Source organism: Glycine soja, chromosome 9, assembly GCF_004193775.1.
Source record: "Glycine soja cultivar W05 chromosome 9, ASM419377v2, whole genome shotgun sequence".
NCBI lineage: Eukaryota > Viridiplantae > Streptophyta > Magnoliopsida > Fabales > Fabaceae > Glycine > Glycine soja.
In genome coordinates, this window is record NC_041010.1 from 9,482,932 (window position 1) to 9,506,283 (window position 23,352).

Sequence of the window (23,352 nt, forward strand, 5' to 3'; positions counted from 1 at the left end):
TTGGATTCTTCAATCTTCTTATCAGAGTATTTAAACTGAGCTTTGACGTAGTTTTCCTTGGCTTTTTTGAAACATTTACTAAGTTTTGTCTTTTATATCCATTGTCCAGCAACAAACAACGACTAGTATGTGTCTTTACCCAACAGATCATCACTCCATCTTTTGTCTATTCTTCACTCACAATAAGTGTCAATTTGTATAAAAGTAGTTGTTTTTCTTTTAATGTTTCTTATATTTCCTTTCTTTTTCTTTTTACATTCTTTCTATTTTTTTTAGTTAAAGTTTTTTATATTCGAATATATTTTTCTAATACATTCTTCCTATAAAAATTAATTATTGTTATATCGTAATTAAGTTTGTTTCTTTAGTAGAAGCATGTCAACACCAAATCCTTGTAGTTCTAATGACAAAATTTCAAGTTTAAGTTTCTTTCTGTAAATGCTGGACAAGATGATATACTAGGAACCATTATAATCTTTTTGACAAAAGTTACAAATCCAACTCTTTTTTCCTCCTCTTTTGATTATTTACATAATATGCTAACATAAGTCCAAAGAGGAGCATAATCATCTTTGTTCAGCATTAGCAAAAGAAACTTACTTGAAATTTTGGAATTATAATTTAGAACTAGAAGAATTTGATGTTGACATGCTTCGACAAATAAACAAAAAAATAATAATTATCTTGTAACAATAATTAATTTTTATAGGAAGAATGTATTAGAAAAATATATTCAAATATAAAAAAACCTGTAACTAAAGAAAACGAATCTATTAGAAAAAAAACAATAGAAATAAATTAAAGAATAGACAAAGGAAAAAGAATTGAAAGAAAGTATAAAATAAATATTGGTAATAACAACTACTTTATGCAAATTGATATGTATTGTGAATAGAGAGTGGACACATGAAGTGGTGATCTAACATATAAAGATACATATTGAAAGTTTAAAATAATCGTTGTTGCCGTATAATGGATATTGATAAACCATTATTTGACTCTGATTGAGTTCTAGTTTTTATTCCATTTTACTTTGTTTTCATTTATTTTTGTTAGTAGAACTCGTGTATTTGTTAAGTGTTAAACTTACCGTCCATGCTGCTTCAAGATGATCATGTTGGATTTCGACTAATCCCCCCTGTAACGACATGCATCCATTACATGATAACTCAGCTAAATAACAAAGTGGAAGACTTAGTGAATTTTTCGCAATTCCAAAACCAATAACTTATAACAAAAAACATGCATCTACTAAATATAACCCAATCAACACTAGTGACTCATAACACTTCAACTGTAAAAAGGAGACATACTTTTAATTACATAAAACTCCTGGAAGTTATACATAAGAGAAATATAAATAGGTCATTCCCATACAAAACTAAATCAAGGAAAATGAAGGGACTAATACAAGTTATAGTCCTGTGTTTGCTCCATCTATCACTCCTCTAAGCGGAAGATCCAGCCTAAAAATCATCTGCTCCCCACATACATAGGTACAAGATTATCCTAGACACGAACCACATGTACAACATATAAGGATAAGCTCATTAGAACAAACATACATATGCAGACAACTAAAACAATTTATACATCAGATTCTATCCTTATTGTTGGTTTTGTGGAGGAAATTATAAAAAACAGAGGAGAGAAGAGAGACAATACGTATGTAGAGGAAATAGAATTATTCTATTCTGATTCAAATTGTTCTCAACAGCGATACAATAAATAGCAAAAGATAAACTAATTAGATAACAAGATATTAGCAAAACAGAATATTAAAACTAACTTGCTCCTTAAAGATAAGAACCACTTATTTGACTAGGCTAATCCATTAAAGTTGCCTTACTCCTAAAATATAGGGAATCAACTTATTTACTAAATCCTATTTTAAAAATTGAAAAATAAAATATTATGCAGTTACAAAAGTATATCTTCAACACTCCTCCTTGCTTTTGGAACTGCAAACTTCAATTCTTTGAGTTCAAGTTTGTTGATAGGTAGTGACTTTGTAAACATGTCAGCCAATTGATCTTTAGACTTGCAGTAAATTAAGTTCACTTCTCCACTTTGTTGCATCTTTATCAAATAATAGAACTTGATGTTGAAATGTTTAGTCTTCCCATGACACACGGGATTGTTTGCAATAGCAATGGCTACTTGATCGTCAACAAAAATTCCAATTTTGTTCTTTTGAGCAAATAGAATGTTTGGCCTTGTTGTAGTGAGATACATTAGACATCCAATCAAGCTCTCATAATATCCTTCATCAATGTTATCAACACCTTCTTCCTTGCTAAACTTCTCCTTTTGATTCATTGGTGTGCTAACAGACTTACATTCTTCCATTTGAAACTTTTTCAAATTTTCTTTTGCATATTTCCTTTTTTTCATGTTTAACATTCTTTCAAGATGGCAATGATCAAGTCTCTTGTGCCAGAGTTCCGTGGGTGTGACTTGAGTGAAATAGGCTGTATGCTCCTCCTCTGCTGGATCAAATGAAAAGCTTTTACCTTTCATTTTAACCCTTAGAACTTCCCGGCCAAAATTGTCATAGATAAAGCAATGTTGATGTTCAAAGGACACTTTAAATCCCTTTTTAATCAACTGACCTACGCTTAGCAAGTTTTGGTCAATGTTAGGTACATAAAGAACATCTGATATTAATTTGGTACCTAAACACGTTGAAATTGTAACAGTTCCTTTTCCTTTTATTGGAATATAGTCACCATTCCCAATTCTGACCTTTGAGACATTAGTTGGCTTCAAATCTTTGAATAAAGTCTTATCATATGTCATGTGGTTCGTACAACCACTATCAATCAACCAAATTTCACTTGATTCACTACTCAAGAAGCATGTGGCCACAACCAGTTGGTCCTCCTCTTCTTGATTAGCAATCTGAGCTCCCTCATCATGGTGATTTTTGTTGGGGTAGATCACCGCTTCATGCCCTATCTGGTTGCACTTGTTACATTTTGCATCTGGTCTCCTCCAACATCTGAAAGGTGCATGACCTTTTTTGCCACAATGCTGACAAGGTGGATAATTTTTCTTTTTATCCTTACCTTGGTTGTTTGCACTGTTTTCGCTACTTGTTGGTTGATTCTTCTTGAAAAAATCCTTTTTGCTTTCATCAACTTCATGATGTTTGGCGGGCAAAGCACCTTCGACAACACGATCTTGCCTCATCAACCTTCGCTGCTCTTGAGCTTGCAGGGCATGTAGTACTTCTGCCAATGTGATTTTCGACAGATCCTTTGTGTTCTCCAATGAAGCTATAGATGCTTCATACCTCTCCGGCACCGTTACCAAAATTTTCTCTACAATTCTCGAATCAGTAAAATCACTTCCCAACAACTTTATCTTGTTAGCAATACCCAACAATTTGTTTGAGTATTCTTTGATTGTCTCTGACTCTTTCATCCTTTGAAGCTCAAATTCCCTCCTTAAATTTAGCACTTGCATGCTTCGTATTCTATCATCTCCAGCGTATTCCTCTTTCAGATAATCCCAAATTGCTTTGGGTGATTTAAGAGTCATGATTCTGATGAATATCATTTGTGAAACACCAGTGAACAAACATGACCTCGCCTTTGCCTTCTTCATCTTTCTTTCCTTGTGATTTTTAATTTGGGCCGTGGTGGGATTTTCAGGCAGCGGATATATTTCATAATCCTTTTCCACAGCATCCCATAAATCCAAAGACTCCATGTAGGATTGCATTTTCACTTCCCAAATATCATAATTCTCTCCATCAAAGATTGGAAGAGTTATGTGGGAAAAACTTGCTTCACCTTCCATGGTAGAGGTCCCGTAAGAATAAGGCTCTGATACCAATTGTTGGTTTTGTGGAGGAAATTATAAAAAACAGAGGAGAGAAGAGAGACAATACGTATGTAGAGGAAATAGAATTATTCTATTCTGATTCAAATTGTTCTCAACAGCGATACAATAAATAGCAAAAGATAAACTAATTAGATAACAAGATATTAGCAAAACAAAATATTAAAACTAACTTGCTCCTTAAAGATAAGAACCACTTATTTGACTAGGCTAATCCATTAAAACTGCCTTACTCCTAAAATATAGGGAATCAACTTATTTACTAAATCCTATTTTAAAAATTGAAAAATAAAATATTATGCAGTTACAAAAGTATATCTTCAACACCTATAATAATCAATAAACACCCATAATAACTTTTTCTTAATCGTCTCAAATGAAATATACAACATACAAACATCAAACAACACAATCATAATACAAGTCCTTAAGTATCAACAACAACATATATCAATTACTCATCATCAAGAGTCATAAACATCACGCATCACATAAACCATAGTTGACATCAACACTCACAAATTCTCATCATACACAATCATCACAACTAATACACATACTGACAGTCAACCAAACCAAGGTCATCACTATTGACATACACCAGCAACCAACTAGGTCACCCCAAACTTGGACATCAACATTGACTCTACTCCATGGAGTTTCAACACAATATGAGCGGTCCCCCATAAGCTTCATCCCCTAGCATAATACTCACCTTTGACTATTCGGGGAGTCTCTTGGGTTGACCCTATGAAGGAAGTGTAGTTTTATCGAATATAGATGAGTGTGACAATGGCTTACCTCTATAGGCTTGCAAGACCTTACATTTATAAGGATTCATCCACTCGTTTATTCTATAGGTCCATTCCCGTTAGTCACCACGAAAACCTCCAAACACTAGGTTGGGAGCCCACCTAATACCCTCAACTTACATGCCTACTCATATGTCTGTGCACCCATCGTATACCAATGACAACAATACATTTTTTTGCACCCACCATGTACTAACAGCAACAACTGTACATTTCTATACACCTACCGTGTACTAGAGACAACAATACATTTTTGTGCACACACAGTATACCAATGACAAAGACAATGGCAACAACTAAAACAACACCCATAAAAAAATCAACAACAAGAACTTAATTAACTTCTTTCTCACATAGGGACAGTTCCAATACAACATCACACTTACATTGTCATATCCCTCAACAATTCATAGTGCTTCAATCATATAATTATTCATCCATTTCAACAAGATGATAATTATCAATAATAAAATCATAGGCAAAACCACACATTATAAATATACATCACTCTACCATCATAACATCTCTTAAGTTTTTGGGTTACTATCTCATTCATTTCCTACTATGCGTCTATGACCTTAATGATTTATAAACATGATAATTAAAGCTATACTAACTCAAATAAGTTTGTTCTTGTCTCATTTGAAATCTAAAAAAACTATCTCCAACTTTTATATTTACCTTAGGACCTAGTTTGGAAGCATACCTTGCCAAAAATTACAACCTACATGAAACCCTTACTTATTTCCAACCACTTGACTTGTGTTCATTAATTTGATCATTTCTATAGTTATACACAACATTTTAAAGTGAAACCAAAGCCATTAGTTGGCTAACATCTAGGACTACAACTTTCATGAAGATCATTTTTCCTAATTTGGTCATCTAAGTCACCTAGAAGGTCACTCAACTCGCCAAGCGTGTTTTGCTTGCACATCGAGTAAAATTGTCTTATCTTTCTTTTAGAATTTTCTCAAGGTAATGGGGGTTTGCTCATCCAGTGAGACTGCAAAATTCCGCAGTTCGTGATTTTTCCTACAAACAAAGTATCCTTAGGCATGATAATTCTCCCCGCAACTCAGGGATCCCTGCGGGGACTGCCCTATTCAGGGCCCTATAGTCGGGGAAAAATTTACCGCGGGGATGGGGATGAGAATGAAAAACCCCCCGTAGCTAATTCGGGGACGGGGACGGGAACTATGCTCCCCGCCCCGCAGGGTCCCCGTATCCTCGTGTATATAGAATTTTACTTATATACCCTCATAACTTATAATATGTATAACATAAATATAAGGGTTAATATAGTATTTTACTAGTAAAAAAATACAAAATAAAATTATCATATATATAATTAATATCTCACAAGTCACAAAGACACAAATATTACCCAAACCCTAAAACACCGCATCAAACATTCAGACTTCGATCCTTGACTTCCTTCTTCAACTTTGTTCCTTCTTCACTGCTTCACCTTCGTTCTTTCTTCACTTCACCGTTCATTTCACCGTTTCACACTATCTTCACCCTCTTCACTTCTTCACCATTCGTTTCACCGTTCCTTCTTCACTGTTCATTTCAGCCGTGAACTCGTGGAAGTCTTCGTTGCACCTTTTTCTTCTTCGAGTTGGTTTCGCAACTTCGAATTGTTCTTCCTCTATTGTATGTTCTTCCTATGTTTTATTTATTTATTTCTGTTGTATTTTCAATTCTTTGTTCTGCTGCTAGCTTATTGTGATGTTTTGGTTTGGCTGATTCATTGAGTTTAAAATTTGTAATCTAGAAATAAGAGTTAGATATGTGCATTTACAATTTTACATGACTCATATTTGTAAATTTTATTACTTGTTTGTTGTACACAAAATGGGTACACCTATTGATCCATTCGTTAATAGTATTGTTCCATTAGAAACACAACAAGTTGCTAATGACGCACAAAGCAATCCGGTGGAAGAAGCAGAAAATTCTCCAAATATAGAAGTTGAAAATGTTGAAAGAAGTCCAAATAAAAGAAGATTAACTTCCGCTGCTTGGACCCACTTCAAAAGAAAGAAAATAGAGGGAAAATGGAAAGCTATATGTAAATATTGTGAAAAGAAACTTGGTGGTGATACAAGATCAGGTACGAAGCATTTGCACGACCACATTAGAACCTGTAAGCTTCGAACAGTGAGGGGTTCAAAGCAATCAATACTAAAAACTCTTCAACAATGATCATCTTCAGTAGGAGATAGAGGCGAATCTATTTTAGTTGGAAACTATACCTTTAATCAAGATGCTGCTAGGATGGAATTGACAAAGATGATTGCATTCATGAATACCCTCTTGCTATGGTTGGGTTTCGAAGGTTTTATAATGCTGTCCAACCTTTGTTCAAAGTAATATCCCGTAATACATTGAAGCTGGATATACTAAAGTTCTATGAGAGTGAAAAGACCAAAACTATGAAGTTAATTCAAAAAAATTCAAGTCGCATAGCTATAACAATGGACATGTGGACTGTATCGAATCAAAACAAAGGCTATATGACTATTATAGCCCATTTCATTGATAACAATTGGAATTTGCAAAGTCGGCTTATGAGGTAAATAATCATTCACTTGAAAGTTTTATGATTTTAATTTTATATAATTGGTAATATGTGTAGTTATAGTAACATGTATTCATAGAACTTGGTTTTAAGATGAATAATTATTTTATTTTAGGTTTATGTATGTTCCTGCACTACATACTGCTGAAGTTCTTGCAGTGATTATAATTGAACATTTTTTTGAATGGAATCTAGATAGAAAGGTATCTACAATAACTGTTGATAATTGTAGTACTAATGATACAATGATTCCTAAAATTCTTAGCAAGTTTGGACATAGTTCATTTATTTTGGGAGGGACTTACTTCCATATGTGGTGTTGTGCCCATATTTTAAACTTGATTATGAAGGATGGAATGTCAATTATCCATGATTCCATTGAGAAGATTAGGGATAATGTTTCCTTTTGGGTTGAAACACCTAAGAGGGAAGAAAAATTTATTGAGGCTTGTGAACAATTGAAAATTCCTTATTCAAAGAAACTTAGGATGGATTATAGAAGTATATGGAATTCAACTTATTTAATACTTGTTTCTGCATTTCCATTTCTTGAAGTTTTCAAGCATTGGACTCAACGAGATCCTCAATATAAGTCATTGTCAAGTGATGATGATTGGAAAATGGCAACTGAAATTTGTGAGAAGTTGGAAATCTTTTATAAAGTTACTGAGTTATTTTTGGGTACACAATATCCAACTTCAAATGTTTATTTTCCAAAAGTGTGTGAAATTCGATTGGCTTTGAATGAATGAATTTTTTCTTCTAATAGCACCATTCAAGGTATGGCTAATAGTATGATTCCCAAGTTTGAAAAGTATTGGGGCATGATCAATGAGGTGATGGCAATAGAGGTTATTTTGGACCCTAGGTTGAAAATGAAGTTGCTAAATTATTTTTTCCCTCTCATGTATGGAAGTGAAAGCACAAATCAATTGAATAAGGTGACAAAATTATTAGAAGATTTGGTTTCTGAATATCAATCTAGGGAAAAGAGGACTACTTCTATTTCCACTTCATCTTCAATAGTGTCTAGTTTGGATAATAATGGTGGAAAGGTTGATTGGAGTTCTAACTTTTTAAAATATGTTCAAGAAACTTCTTCTGGTGATTGTGTTAAATCTGAATTGGATTTATACTTGGAGGAGCCTGTATTGTTTAATCAATCAAATATTAGTAACTTTGATATTTTGAGATATTGGAAAAATATTGGAGTCAAGTATCCTACTTTGCAAAGGATTGCTAAAGACTTTCTAGCTATTCCTATCTCAACGGTTGTTTTAGAGTCTACATTTAGCATTGGTGGACAGTTTCTGACTCCAAATCGTAGCAAATTAAATGAAGACACCGTTGAGGCATTGATGTGCTCTCAAGATTGGTTGCGATATGAGATTGAAGGTAATAAATTTAATTTTACTTGTAAAATTTTCTTCTAAGTAATTAATTTATTTTAATGATTGTATAATTGTGTCATTAGGTTCCTTAAAATCAAAGATGGAATTTTGCTCAATAGTTGACGATGTAGACACATCAACGCCAATGGTATGAAAATTTTATTATATTAATTCAGGACTTTTTTATATTTTCTAAACACATATTTACATGTTTCATTGTGTAGGTTTTGATGTTGAAGATGTTTCATTGCACTTGGATGGAAGTATGAAGACTTGATTCAATATGATGATGTTAATTTGTTGTATGAAGACTTGTAATGTTATGCTAGTTTTATTGTTTTTATTGTGTAATACTGTAACATTAATGTGTATTTGGATATTTCTTGGATGCTTTTATGCTTGTGTGATTTTATTACTATTATTATTGATTTATTTTGGTATTTTTAGTCGTGTTTTAAACTTATAATCAAACCTTAAATTTATTATTGTTGAAAAATTGAGATAAAACAAAAAAATTATATTTTTTAATAATTTTTTACATTTTTTAATGTAAAACAGGATCCCCGCAAGTCCCCACGGGGAGCCGGGGAACGGGGACGGAGCAAAAAATACCCCTACCACGGGAAGCGAGGATGGGACGGGGAGCAAGGTAAGGTTCGGGGACGGGGAGCGGGGGAGTATTCCCCGCCCCGCGTGGGTGCCATGCCTAAGCATCCTACCCCCAAATCCACCCTAACACTAACTCAAGAACTCAACGTTCAATCATCAAACATCATGAAATCAACATAACAAACTCAATTCAAACAAAAATTTCACAAATAAAAGCTTCCCTTACCTAAAATAATCCATTAGGTATTCAAGCTCTTGAAGGAGAAGGAATCAATGTTGGGCTTGGTGAATTCCGAGTGAACCTCTTCGGCTTGTGATCTTAGACCAGTTAATAGACCCTAGGCCAACATCAAAACATCTTCAAAAACAAGATCCTAACACAACCTATAAGAGAGCTCATGCAAAAAGGGGAGAAAATGAGCTAAATGGACCAAATGGAGAAGGATTGATACATACCTATTGAAATCAAGTAAGGAACCTCTAGGATTTCACAGAATCTAGGCACCATTGGCTGGGTTTCAACATGCAAGCTCGATCTATAGGAGGAGATTTTGAGCACAAATGGGAGTGGAGAGGAAGAAAATGAGATGAAGGGGATATTTGGAGTTTTGAATGTTGTAATTGGAATGGTGAGAAAGGGGAGGCTGATATACTTAGCTCATTTCTAATTGGCTACCCCTTTCTTCTATTCTCACCCCTCATCAATATGTTTTTATGACTAGACATTTGGGCCCATAAATGCCTAATCCCAATTACACTCACAATACACCAAAACTCAACAATCTTTACTAAACAAACACCTCAATTAACATAATTACACACTCAAACATCTATCTTGCAATATCAAATAAATTAAACACTTAATCACACCATTGATAAAATCATGACATTACAAATAACTCAAGGACACCTAACAAAACAATTTATTTATTAAATTTAGTTATAAATATCATGAATCTAAATTTAATTTCCTCTTACGTATTTATCAATACTTAACATACATTATGAAAATCAATTATGTTACACCCCTCCCAGTGTGACTCATACGAGAGCGGTTGTGCTATAGCATGACTGTGCTACCCCATGTAAAAAAATCAACATCAGAATCACTGCATCTCAAGAATGCTCATATTGCCTTCAACACGGCCTATGCTGACTCAACATGGTCTATGCTGATCTCCACATTGTTGTTATAATAGTCTTTAGTATAAATAGAAATGGGGTTTTTGAGCATTTTAGGTTACCTTTTACACATTTTTGAATAACAAGGGGTTTTTAAGCATAGAATTATGCAAGGGGCACTACTAAAAAAAACAAGATTTAACATCGTCAAGTTAACATCAGTTTTGATGAAAACCGATGTTACAAAATGTGTGATGGCATTTTTGTAAATAAAATGTCATTGTTAACATCGGTTTTAAAAAACCGATGTTGAAATGAGAATTTTAACATTGGTTTTAAAAAAATTGATGTTGTCAATACTCATTTAACATTGATTTTTTAAAAATTGATATGAAGATTCCTATTTCAACATTGGTTTTTTAATAACCGATGTTATGCATACTTAGTCAACATTGGTTTTTAAACCGATGTTAACACATTTTATTTACTCCTTCTCTATCTCTCTGTTTCTTTCTTTGTTTCTTTTGAAGTCATTAGATGAGTGAGTGAGTGAGCACCGCACTACCGCCCTAACCTTCTCTCTCACTATCACAAAAGAAAACCTTATTTCTTCGATCATCATCGTCAAGATATTAGAACTCCGTCTCGTGCAAGGCTCCCTCCTGAAGAAGGTTTTGGAATCCATTAAGGAGCTCATGAATGATGCGAACTTCAACTGCTCCTCCACCAAGTTCTCCCTCCAAGCCATGGACTTTAGCCATGTCGCCCTCGTCCTCTGATCTGAGGGCTTCGAGCACTGTTGTTACAATCGAAACATCTCCATGGGCTGGTATTGACGTCATCATCACCATCAAGGTTGACGACAGTAGCGACATTGTCACTTTCATGTTCGAAAGCCCTAGTACGTTCCCTCTTTTCTTCAACATTTTTTTCAATTCTTGAGTTTATTTCCGATTTTGATGTTTTAGGGTTTTCTTTTCATCTTTGAATGTGTTCAAGCCAACTAATTGCTCTAGTTTCACCACAACATTCTTTAATTTCAACCAATTTAGAGTCTTATCCCCAGTTTTTGCCCCTATGAATTCCAGCAGCCTCGCTCATTTGAGCACTAGTGTAAGTTTCTTATCTGGAAAATCAACAATGGACGTCACTTTCACGCACGTCACCATGGAATCAGACAAGTACATTTGTGTTAGGGAAACTACGCCGCAAAATAGTGTATGAACCCTAACACCAGAATTTTACCGCTTAAAGGTAACCAACCATTCACACTTTCGATTGTTTGCGTTATATGATTTCAATTCGCCATTTTTAACAATGATGAAGCAAGGGTCAACAAACAACCAATAGGTATTGTTTCTTTCTTTACCAAGAGCTTGTGCATGGCTTCTTTCTGCATGCTTGTGAGAGTTGGTGTTTTGGGGTTTGTTGATCTTTTGAAACCGAGGCACAGTGAAAAGGACTTGGGCTAAGAGTTGGATGTGCTTTTTTGGTTTGGTGTTTGCATGCCGCTCTTGTGGGCAAGAGTGGTTATGCGCAAATGGCTTAACAAGGCAAGTAACGAGCCTGATGATAATGAGGATGACCCTGAAAGTGACTCAGATAATGAAGGTGACTGTTTACAATAATGTTTCTAAATTTCTATTGTTATGAGCATGTTTGTGTTTATGTGTGTGTGTATGTGTGTGTGCGCGTGTGTTTATTTGAAGATTGGAAAAGTTGGTTGCAACATGTTGAATTTTATTAGAATATGGAATTTTTTTAGTGCCAAAATGATATGAAAATTTAGAATTGAGACTGTATAACTCCTTTTCAGTTTGGTTGTTTCTATGATTTGTCTCAATTTGATTATGCAAAGTGGGGAAAACAGACACAATTTAGGGACAATAGAGAGGAACAACCTCCAATTGAGTCAAATAGTAATTATTTTTTTTCCTTCTCATATACGAAATTATAGTTTCTGAATTTTCTTAATCTGAGAATTGCAAAGATTAGTATGTTACTCTTCTTAATTGTCTTTATCACACCCTCTCAGTTTTTAATGAACTGTAGAATTTCTTCCAAGGTTAAGGAGGCAAAAGTCATTAACCTCTAGGTCTCAGTATATAAACAAAGGAACTAAGGTGAGGCACTACTCTTGTGATTATTTAGCAAGAGAAGACTCTAATTGTGATGATTTGAAAGAGTAGAAAGCATAGTTCATTTGTTGGTATTGCTCAAGCCTCTCATATCCGGATTCCTTTTATTGATAGATAATTATAATTTGTCCTCTGTACACCACCAGGTATCAATTGATCAAAGTGTTGTGGATCTTGACATTCCTTTTAGACTTGGTGGATTTGCTTCAACTACAATACAACTTATTGGTATTGTTGATGTAATGACTGAAGATACATGGCAAGTTTTGCTTCTTTTATAAATTTGATTTAATTTTCGTTAGCTGAATTTTTTAAAGATTTGATTGATACACGTAACTTTAATTCAATTTTTTTTAGTATTTTTAATATCAATTGTCTATTTTTCTTTCTAATCTTAAAATTCTGTTGTTATTAGTTATTCTAATTTCTTATTTTATGATTTTTTCATTTGAAACATCTCATATATATATATATATATACGAACGCTTTTTTGCTACAGACATACATAAATTAGTGTAGGTAAATCTCAAAAAGACTTTTACCTACAACTGACTCTAATGTAGGTAAAACTCAACCACTTGTACCAACCATTATTTGGTGTAGGCGAATTCATTAAAACTAAAAAAATACTTCTACCTACAACTATGTTGTGTAGGTAAAACTCCAAAAAAATCGTGCCTATGGTTGATTAGTGTAGGTAAAACTCAAAAGAATTACTACCTACAGAAGCACACTGTAGGCAAAATTTTAAAAAACTTAAACCTACACACTACAAGAAAAATGACATATACCTACGGAAATTTTTGCCTATAGATATAACTTATCATAAGTAAAATTCAAAAAATACTTATACCTACAATTGTTTGTTTGTTATAGGTAAAGTTCAAAGATTTTTACCTACTATTATTTGATGTAGGTAGAACCTAAAATAACTTCTACTTACAAATGTCCAGTGTTGGAAGAATTTCAAAAAACATATACCTACGATTATTTGGTTACTTGTTGTTGGTCAAATCCTATAAAACTTGTACCTAGGATCTATTGATGTAGATAAAATTTAAAAAGTTTCTACCTACAAATACATGCAAGTAAAATCCCATAAAAAATAGAAAGAAAATAAAAAGATAATTAAGAAGTTATACCAGAAGAAAGTTGAATTTAGAGAGAATGATAATGATAATGTATATTCATTTCAAGATAAAAAGATAATTAAGAAGTTGTAAAAGATAAAGAAAAATAGAAAATAACATATAAAGAAAAATATAGATTACTTATAAGATTACCATCTTCCTTCTCATCCTCTCTCTTGATTGGCTTTCTTTGTTTGCTTTCCTTTCCCTAAACTTAATCGAATCTAAGTTATCACCACACACACAAGCCTAGCTCCTCATCATACCAATGTTTTTCTCTTCCCTCTATCGTTCGTCTGTTCCTTTATTCACTCTCGGCGCCGCGCGTGCTAAGAACCGTCTATTCAAGAATGGGCAGCGAGGGCGTGCCGTTGATAGTGGTGGAGGTCATGTCGGTGGCCGTCGTCGAGCTCACTGATGCCTCCAGCTGGTGGCACGAAATCGATGACTCTCCAGCCTGGCAGGATCGTATTTCCTACACTCTCGTTGTACTCTACGATATCATGGCCACCGTAGCTTTGGTATCGTTGCGTCGCGTACTCTTTCAATTCCAAATTAGGGTTTTATTTTTGTTTATTCGATTTTCTTTTATAATTTTTTTTATTTTGATTGAACTTTAGGTTCAACTGGCTTGGATACAATTGAGAGTGGTCTTTCACCTTATCAATATTTTGGTGAATGGGGGTTTGTATCGTTCAAACCTTTTGTTATTTTACTTTTTAAAATTATTTGTGTAGTAACTGCTTAATAATGTGATCTTTGTTAAGGGATTGTGCACTCTTTTTTAATTTTGCAGTTCAGTGTGTAGTTTTTATCTTCTATCAGAACGTGCAGAGGTTGAAGCTAGAGGTATTGGAGTATAGGGAATAGAATGTAGCATTTAATATGAGTAATTTTTTCTTAACATAAGATTAGTTGTTTATTATTTTCTAATTACAGAATGTGGTTAGACTCACACTTATACTCACTCACTGCGTTTGCCTGTGTTTGTAGATTGTTCAACACATCTTGCTTGACATGTCGAGTCTTGCTTTCTTTACAACATATGCACTTTTGGTCCTGTTCTAGGCTGAGATTTATTACCAAGCAAGTTTGATTTGTGGTGCATTTGCTTCTACATGGTTGGTTTGCCTCCTATGATTTTCTTCTTCCATGGCAGTGTGTTTTGCTGATTGGTTTTGATGGGCTAATTACCACCTCGGTGTTAAATGCTTTTGCAGGCACATGTTGTATCAACTAATGGGTTGAAACCAAGTTTCAATACGATTAATATTGTGGTTTATGTTGTTCAGGTGAAAATTCTACTGTTTACAAAGTTTATGTATGTGATCAACTATTGAATGATGTTTGACTTTGGTTGTGATTCACTATATGGTGGCTAGAAGGAAAATTTTGTGTGATATCCAATAATAGGATATGGTAGTATAGTTGTACAACTAGGTTATGGTTGTAGAGATATGAAGGAATAGATAAATAATATTGGTTTCTAAATTCTAAGTGAGCAATATGCAAGCATTTAATAATAACAAACTAGATTCAAATTTTTTCTATTTTACCTTGAAACATCAAACTGAATTCTTTTGCTTCCTCTATGTTGGCATCCTAGATTTGTTAACATGCTTCTTTCCATTGACAAGTGACTCCCACTCTCATAGCTTCCTTTGATTCCTCTGCCTTCTCTATGTAGAAGTGAATCAAGCTAGGCCTAGCTGAAGCATAGCTCCATTAGGCAGTTTGTTAGACTATATTCTCTCCTAAGTCTGATCAGGTGCATTGCAATAGGGCTCTCTTTGTGTGTAGCCATTGGCTTTCTTCTCTATGGTGGAAGGTAATTGTTGTATTCATATCCAACTCCCTTTGATGCATGAAACTATTGCATTAAGCTACAAGATGTCACCCATTAAGTCAAACTTAGCAGTATAGACTGATCTTTACCACGTTTGAAATCTTTTTTACAAGTGAATTATTTTCAATTCCAAGATAGTTCCTTTGTATCTTGATTACCGCTTTCAATATTTGGGATCTAGTCTTCTCTGAAATTTCTGGTTTTGTGAGGTGGTAGGATATATGATTGTAACCAAAATATCCATGAAGAAGGATAAAGGGATAACAATTATGGCCTTTGAGAGTCCTAATTTTGAAATAGCATAATGTTTGTCATATGATGTATTATTATGATCTTTAATTGTCCTAGAGCTGATTTAATGGCAATGCCACACCTATGAAAATGCATGCATTCCAGACCAATGAACTGAAGAAGTACAATAAAGTATTGTATATGCTTTACTCTACCACTAAATATTGGCCTTTTTACTTTTGCCAAAACCTTTAAAATAAAATGGCAGGAATTAGTGTTCCAAAAGGATTGTTCCAAGGGATAGTAGCTACCTTGAGGCCAACAAATTTGTAGCAAATCATTTTTGTTGATGTCTTATTAAGCACCGTAGCTTAAAGTAAATATTTGTAGAGCTTTAGATTTCCAAACGGGTTTGTTGATAAGGAAGAATTGACTTTTGGGAAAAAAAGGAATTTACTAGAAAACATGCTAGAAGAGTGAAGAATCCACTTTTCTTTCAGACTCATCCAATGTACAAAGCAAAATCAAGTTAGAAACAATTTTTGTTTGTGTTTTTTTTTCCTTCATTTTTTTTTATTCCTAACCCCAAAGAAAGTACTTAGTTGTATGTGAAGATAAAGAAATGGATATTATCTAAAAATGTTCACTTTTGCTTTACTTTTTCAATTGTTTCTTGTACTTTGCATTTGTCTACTTATTGTAGTGCCAGCTGAATTCAGAAATACTGATGAGTGATTATTTACTTTATGTATTGATGGGCTGCTTGCATTTTATTTAGGGAATAGAGGCTGCAAGGTAGCTGGAATCTGAAGGTATACATACACATTTAACCTTTGTCTACAGGTAGTTTTTTTTAAAAAAAATATATTTTACAGCAAGCTCTTGAGCTTAATACATGAAGGATTCTGATTAATGGGGTACTGAGATTCCACTTGTACCATCTAAAGGGTACTCAGATTATTGTTGTAAAAAGTTGCTTTTGCTATTTGAATTTACATCTTTTATTTGGTTGTTATTGGACAGAAGGACATATGAGACTTTCAAAAGCTTCTACGGTCTTTGATCCCTAGGTAATAGACTATTATTTGATGGCATTATTATTAAGGTCTATCTTCTTTAGCTTTCAATTTCAATAAGTTGGACCAGCTTTGTTTGTGACATAAATGGGTTTCATTTTCTTTTGTGCCTACCTGGCTTATTTAGTCCACGATTTTATAGGCTAGCCTGTGGACCAAGAATAAACAATAAAATGTAAAAACTAATAATAAGTAAACTAAAAATTTGAAAATTTTATAACTTATATTTTTATTTTTAATTGATTAAATTTCAATATACAGTAAATATATCATGAAACACAAGTCTGTTTAGTGGGTGTGGTAAAAGAAAAATAGAAAAAGAATGTTATGTATGACAACTCTGTTTAGTTGGAAGTGTCAATGAGAAAAATATTGGAACAAAAATTAAAAAAGAAAAAATAAAAAATAGAAAAAAATTAGAGGACTAAAGTAGGATGAGAAAACTTTTTTGTCATAGAGCCCATTTCAGTTGGTTTACTCCAAAACTTTTTTGTACCTGAGTTAGAGTACCCGTGTACCCCATTTTTAGAAATATTTATTTATTTGCTGATAGAAAAAACGTAGGAATGACAATTTAGAACCATATTGAATGAATACCTATAAAAATTCTCACAATATATACGATATATATACCAATCAAATGAGTTAAGTTCTAATGAGTAATTACTTAAGCATATTCAATGTCTTACTATCTTTAGAGTTTCTTTAATGATGTCTTAGCATATTTTGAAAGTTCAAAATCAAATTAATTCTTAACAATAGGTTCAGGTCATGTAGATTTCTACATTGTTTCCTTTTGTTATTTTCTTTTGGTTCTTTTGTTGTTGTCTTTAATTTATACTTCCATAAAGCTTTTGTGGACATTTCTGACTTTCGCCAGTAATTGGTGTAAATTAGGATCCAAAAGCCTTGGTCAAGACTCATTCATGTCTGTTCCCAATGAGGAAAACTTGTTGTCACATTCCCAGGTGTGCTCTTTAATTCTGCAAGTCCCTGTCCCAACAAAGATGCTATGATTTGAAGTTTAACATCAATGGGTATCATCATTCAGTTGCTGTTGTTGTTGTTGTTGTTTTTCTTTTCAGAGAAAGATGGTTCAGTGATGCATGGACTAGAAAGTCTATCTTGAACAACCAACTTTTGTATCTGCTATCAAATCTTTCTTTTATAATAAGGAGGGAGGGAATCGTAAATGGAACTCTTTAATCCTTATTTTGTTACCTTAAATAAATGAATAACTAAATGTTAGATGCTAGTCACAGTAGTGTACCTTCTATCATATTTGTATTTCTTTGTATTGTGGAATAACTTTCACGTGCATGTGCCTAAAGTAATTGGTTATGTCTCAGTGAATTGAAACATTCAGAGTAATACAAATATTTTCCTTCTATATACTTATATGGCTATTTGCTTCCACTGGGATGTTTTGCAGCTTTCTTATTTTTTCTTGGATCTCCTTGATTTGGATGAGGAGGCTGGCATGATCCAGAAGTCAACTAACCAAACTGACTAAAATGAGAATGCTGAGGAACAAGCTAATGCTGAGTCAACTAACCAAACTCTTATGCCAGGTAAATACAATGTAAATATTATTATTATTATTATTATAATATTTTGAATTGCAGATTCTATTTCGGTTAATACTTAATTCTGATGAGAATAATTAATTAATTAATTAATTTGAATTGCAGATTTCATGAAGCCAGCTCACGATCAGTACGTTTACCGCCATGCCAATGGGTATATACTATTCATTCTTTCTTTTGAGATTCTACTTGGAATTGAATTGTGTTGGTATTTTTTTCTTTTTTTTAAGTCTCTATAACTGTTGTTGTTACCTTAAAGCTTGTGTGTGATTGGGTTGGCTCCTTCCCACATTGCTTTCAAGGATGAAGGTGGAATCACAGCCGTTGATTTCAATGTTGGAAAGTCTGATCGCAGCAGGATAAAAGTCATTGGAAAGCAGAAGAAGGTACGTATTTTTCTCAAGTTTGAATTTTCACACTCTCCTTCTCTTAGTTTCTGGATATGTATGAAGAATTAGTAAAGCTGATTCCTGCCTGATTCCTATTGTTTTTTGGTGCAAAATTGAAAAATACTTTCATATTAGTGATATTACTTTTAAGACTAGAAGTCTAGAATGAATGGCTTTGTCGTTGTTAATGATATCCTTTCATTATTTCTCCAAGTGAATTGAGTTGCAAATTTTAGCAATTAATAATTAAACTTGTAAGCATTAGGCACTTATCCAACTCACAGTTGTGATATTGGTGCATTCATTGGCAGCCATTTCCTTGGTTTAGAGTCTCCTATTTTGTTCTCTGGAGCTGTGGCTACGTCATTTTTTCTCCTAAACCCTAATAGTTCACCATGCTTTGAAAAGAAACTAGAGATGCAGCTTTTAAACCCGCTCCTCTGGTTCAGAAGCCAATTTCTTCGATCTTGGAGAAAATTCGGCAGAGGAAATTGGAGATTTTACAGAAGTAGGTTGATTTGCGTTAAGATTGTTGTTGTTCATTGGGGTATGGATAAAATAAACATTTGTTTGTTTATTTTGGTCTATGGTGTATATGAATCTACATTTAATACGCATATTATGTACTTCTATCTCAAATTGAAAAGCGATTAATTTCCTTAATATTATTGCATGTGGACATCCATATATTGATTTTTATGCTTTCGTATGAGATTGAAATGATAATTAATGACAGTCTGTAATACATTGTTCTGGTCATCATACAGAGGGATTTGTGGGCTCTTATTCGCAAACAAGGGACGTCTTCTTCACATTGTTGGACATAATGGGGTAGCATACGGGGTTAATACTGAAACAAGAGAGCTTTTAAAAATTATATGACATTTACCTACAGAAGACCGTAGGTACAAGTAAATTGACTTTTACCTACAGTTAGAGATTATAGGTATAAATTAATATCTTTTACCTACACATTTGAAATAGTAGGTGTTACCTATAGTGATAGTTAAATTTAACTGTAGGTAAAAATATATCCGTAGGTAAAGCCTATAGTGACAGACTATTAGTTGTCACTGTATACCCCCTCAAAGTTGACGCAAAAAACGTCTGTAGGACAAAGTTCTTTATACATCTACCTACGAATTTTGGACTTCTAGTGATAGATTTTGACTGTAGGTAAAAGTCATTTTTCTTGTAGTATATATATATATATATACACACACACACACACACACTACTACTACTACTACAAAAGCATGTTTTTACATCGATTCTACAACACATTCAAAGTTTTAAACCCTCTTTGTAGCCAACGCCGTAAAAAATCAAAGCTTTTGACTATGGTCCTAGAAACAATCGTCTTAAAATTATTTACCTCTTTAAAGAACTGTCTTAGAATTCTCAATATATTTTAAAAAAATTTAAAACCTATTAAATTAATTACCTCTAAATAGTTATTACTAAACTCATAACCAACAAAAAAATTTAATGAAAAAATTAAGCAATTTATCATACACTTAATTTAAAAACATAAGAGGCAAATGTTACATAGAAAAAAACACCAATACATTTAATCTATAAATTCTAGAACCAAAAGATTTGTCATTACTATTTTGCAGTCAAATATTTAGCATACACCAAAAACATGGATAAAGGTGGACACTACTGCAAAAACGCGATTCTAAGACGGTGGAAAGCAGGATACAACGACGGTGGACGACCGTCGTTGTATCCAATGTCGTGGAAAATAAAACCGTTCAACGACGGGTCAAAATTCTACGTTGTCGAAAGGGATCCACTTTCAAAGACGTTGCTTACATAAGCAACATCTTTGAAAGTTCGCAAACAAAGACGGTGCTTACGCCAGCAACGTCTTTGAAAGTTCGCAAACGAAGACGGTGCTTACGTAAGCAGATGAGAAATAGGGTTTATTTTAGGTTGTGAACCATGGAATTTCAAGTCCTGTCAATCTCACTTTTGTGAACCATGGAATTTCAAATTCATTAGAGTTAAAAATCACCACTTAAAAGGTAATATGTACTTCCAAACATAAATGAAAATAAAAAGACAAATCAACGGAATCAAAATATGAACATGAATTCAAGCAACAAACCCTATATCTTGTTAAACAAAAAACGTTAGGCATCAAAGAACACGAACCTGGAAAGCGATAAATCTTCTTGTAGCAAAATACAACTAGCTAGGGGTCCCAACCCAGCCTATGAACCACAGAGGGAGGAAGTTTCTGGAGATAGAAGTTCCTGAAAAGTCAAAATTGGAAAATATTAGTGCAACGAAAATACAATATCTCAAACCACCACACCCAACTCTTGATGCAACCAGGCCGATGTTACCTCCATGAACAATGTCACCGCAATGACCTTTGGGTTCTCAAAAGCTGAAAAACTCACTCACGAGCAACGTAGCGCGGGAAGGTTTGGTGTGAAGGAGTCAAGGTGCTGCGAAACTCACTTAGGAACTCACTCACGAGAAGCTAGCGCGCGGGAGGTTTCGTTCAGATGTACTCACTAAGAACAAGAAGAATGCGCGGGACAACTTTTATAATATATGGTTCACGACTGTGTAAATTTCAAACCTGTTTGTGTATTTAGGGATTTCAACGACGTTGTTTAGATACACAGTCTTAGTAAATTTTTTTATAATTACAAAAATGCCCCTGTCTCCCTTTCAAAGACGTTGTCAAATGAAAACGTCCTTAAATATGTAAAATATTTACCAAAATGCCACCGCTCCTAATACAAAGACGGTCGTGTTGCGACCGACCTTGAAAGTACGTCATAAAAAGCATTTATTTTAGTAGTGGGAAAACAGACACAAACACATAAGCATATTTTTGTTAAATAAACTAATTATATTATAATTACAATAAATGCATGCAAATTATTTGACTTGTAAGGTGGCCAGTATTGATTACTACAATTACCTACAACATCTCCTACCTACAATTATCTGACTTTTAATATTTCCATATTTAATTAAGACAAAAATTAAGGGTGTATTTGGTTTGCATTTTCATTTTCTGAAAATTGTTTTCATTTTCAAAAGATTAGAATTCTGAAAACATGTTTGATTTGACTTCTTGTTTTCTGCTTTCAAGAAATAAAAACACTGAAAATACGTTTTCAAAAGGAAATGCATTTTTAGATTTGCTTAAAATTACGTTCCTTGCCACTGCGTTTTCATTTTACCCAAAATGAGATTCTTGGTTTCAACTGAAAACGAGATTTTATTGTTTCCCATTTTTGGTTCGTTTGGAAAAATATTTTCACTGAAAATGAAAATAGAAATGCAACCAAACACATTTCCATCACCATTTTATATTTTCAGTAAAAATAAAAATAGAAAACAACCAAACCAAACACCTCTGAGGTAATATATTAAGTATTGTTAGTATTATATTTTTAATTTAGTTTATTAGGTAAAGGAAGCTATATATTTTTAACTTTAATTAATTTATAATTACTAAATGAAGAGGTGCACTTACAGACAAAATATTCTTCAGAATTGAAGCAATACATAACACTATGTGTAGTGCCAAGCCTGACAAAAATGCTATGAAGTAGTAGCTTTGTAAAAGAGATATGGATAACATCTGCATAGGACAAAAGTAGCATGACATACTTCAAATAACAAAAAAATGAAATGTTGAAATGTAATAGTTGCCACAATTAGATGAAAACTCACCGTTGAGATGCGGGCAATACCAATAGGACCACTAGCAGTTTCCACATATGTATCTTTTTAATATTTATAGCACCATTGACTCCAGACCCCCTGTGCCAACATTGACTGCATTCAAAAGTTGAAATTGGAAACAACCTTATAAACCAAACGAGGCACAAAGAAATTACATCGAATAACCAACCTCAGAGACACAGAAAATAAAATTCGTATATAGCAAGGATGTAGAAAATGACTTACCACTTCCCGCTCCTCCACTTCCTCCAGATACTCGCGGATTGTAACGACCGGCTCAGCTTCATTGTCAAACGTACCGTCCATTTTTTACTTGGAAACCAAACAGGCTTCGACGATCTTCGAGCTCGGCGATGGAAAGAATGAAAGGACGAGATGATGCCAGAGCAAACGAACTCGGCGAGGGAACTGGCCAGCAGTCTTCGAGCGAGCCTGATGACGACGACACAATAATTATTATTGGGGAACGAATATGAATACGGTTCTTTCTTGTAACCTTTAAGTTCTCAATAATTACAAAAATAAATATTATATTATTGTGTCATATTTTAAAATTATTTCGCATAACTATCTTAAAATTAGAAAATTAGAATATGTATCATAAAAATAAAATACAGTAATTTTAATTATAAAAATATCATTCTGTCATATGTCGTAAAAAAATAAATTTTTTAATAGTGATATATAATAGATTATATAACAGTAAAAGATAGACATATTTATTAAAAATAAAAAAATAGACAGAAAATATTATTATATAAATTTTTGAATAAATGAAAACTTAATTATAAATAACCTTGTAAGTCAAAAGTCATTGTTGAATTGACGTATCTAGCGGTTAGAGTATATAAAATATTGATTGCTGCGGGTGT

The 23,352-nt window shown here is 33.4% G+C and overlaps 2 protein-coding genes and 2 long non-coding RNA genes across 5 annotated transcripts; 3 read left to right on the forward strand and 1 right to left on the reverse strand.

Annotated features, from left to right (window-relative positions):
• Positions 1-1,249: 1,249 nt before the first annotated feature.
• Positions 1,250-22,962, reverse strand: LOC114366969. Of its 2 annotated transcripts, XR_003657096.1 has the most exons (6): positions 22,706-22,962; positions 22,469-22,573; positions 22,269-22,376; positions 21,118-21,359; positions 20,924-21,024; positions 1,250-1,509 (listed from the first exon to the last, which is right to left on the reverse strand). It is a non-coding gene; the product is annotated as an uncharacterized LOC114366969 (long non-coding RNA). The 2 variants fall into 2 exon arrangements; XR_003657097.1 differs by lacking the exon at positions 21,118-21,359.
• Positions 13,986-15,405, forward strand: LOC114366967 (tobamovirus multiplication protein 3-like). The gene is made up of 6 exons (XM_028324029.1): positions 13,986-14,156; positions 14,256-14,319; positions 14,432-14,484; positions 14,629-14,756; positions 14,856-14,927; positions 15,323-15,405. The coding sequence occupies exons 1-4, from the start codon at positions 13,986-13,988 to the stop codon at positions 14,701-14,703; spliced, it is 363 nt and encodes a 120-aa protein (XP_028179830.1). The 3' UTR covers positions 14,704-14,756; positions 14,856-14,927; positions 15,323-15,405.
• Positions 16,356-17,769, forward strand: LOC114366971. The gene is made up of 3 exons (XR_003657098.1): positions 16,356-16,524; positions 16,736-16,782; positions 17,686-17,769. It is a non-coding gene; the product is annotated as an uncharacterized LOC114366971 (long non-coding RNA).
• On the forward strand, positions 18,151-19,166 carry LOC114366968 (FAM206 family protein CG9288-like). The gene is made up of 4 exons (XM_028324030.1): positions 18,151-18,359; positions 18,480-18,528; positions 18,634-18,760; positions 19,075-19,166. The coding sequence occupies exons 1-4, from the start codon at positions 18,353-18,355 to the stop codon at positions 19,147-19,149; spliced, it is 258 nt and encodes an 85-aa protein (XP_028179831.1). The 5' UTR covers positions 18,151-18,352; the 3' UTR covers positions 19,150-19,166.
• Positions 22,963-23,352: the final 390 nt, after the last annotated feature.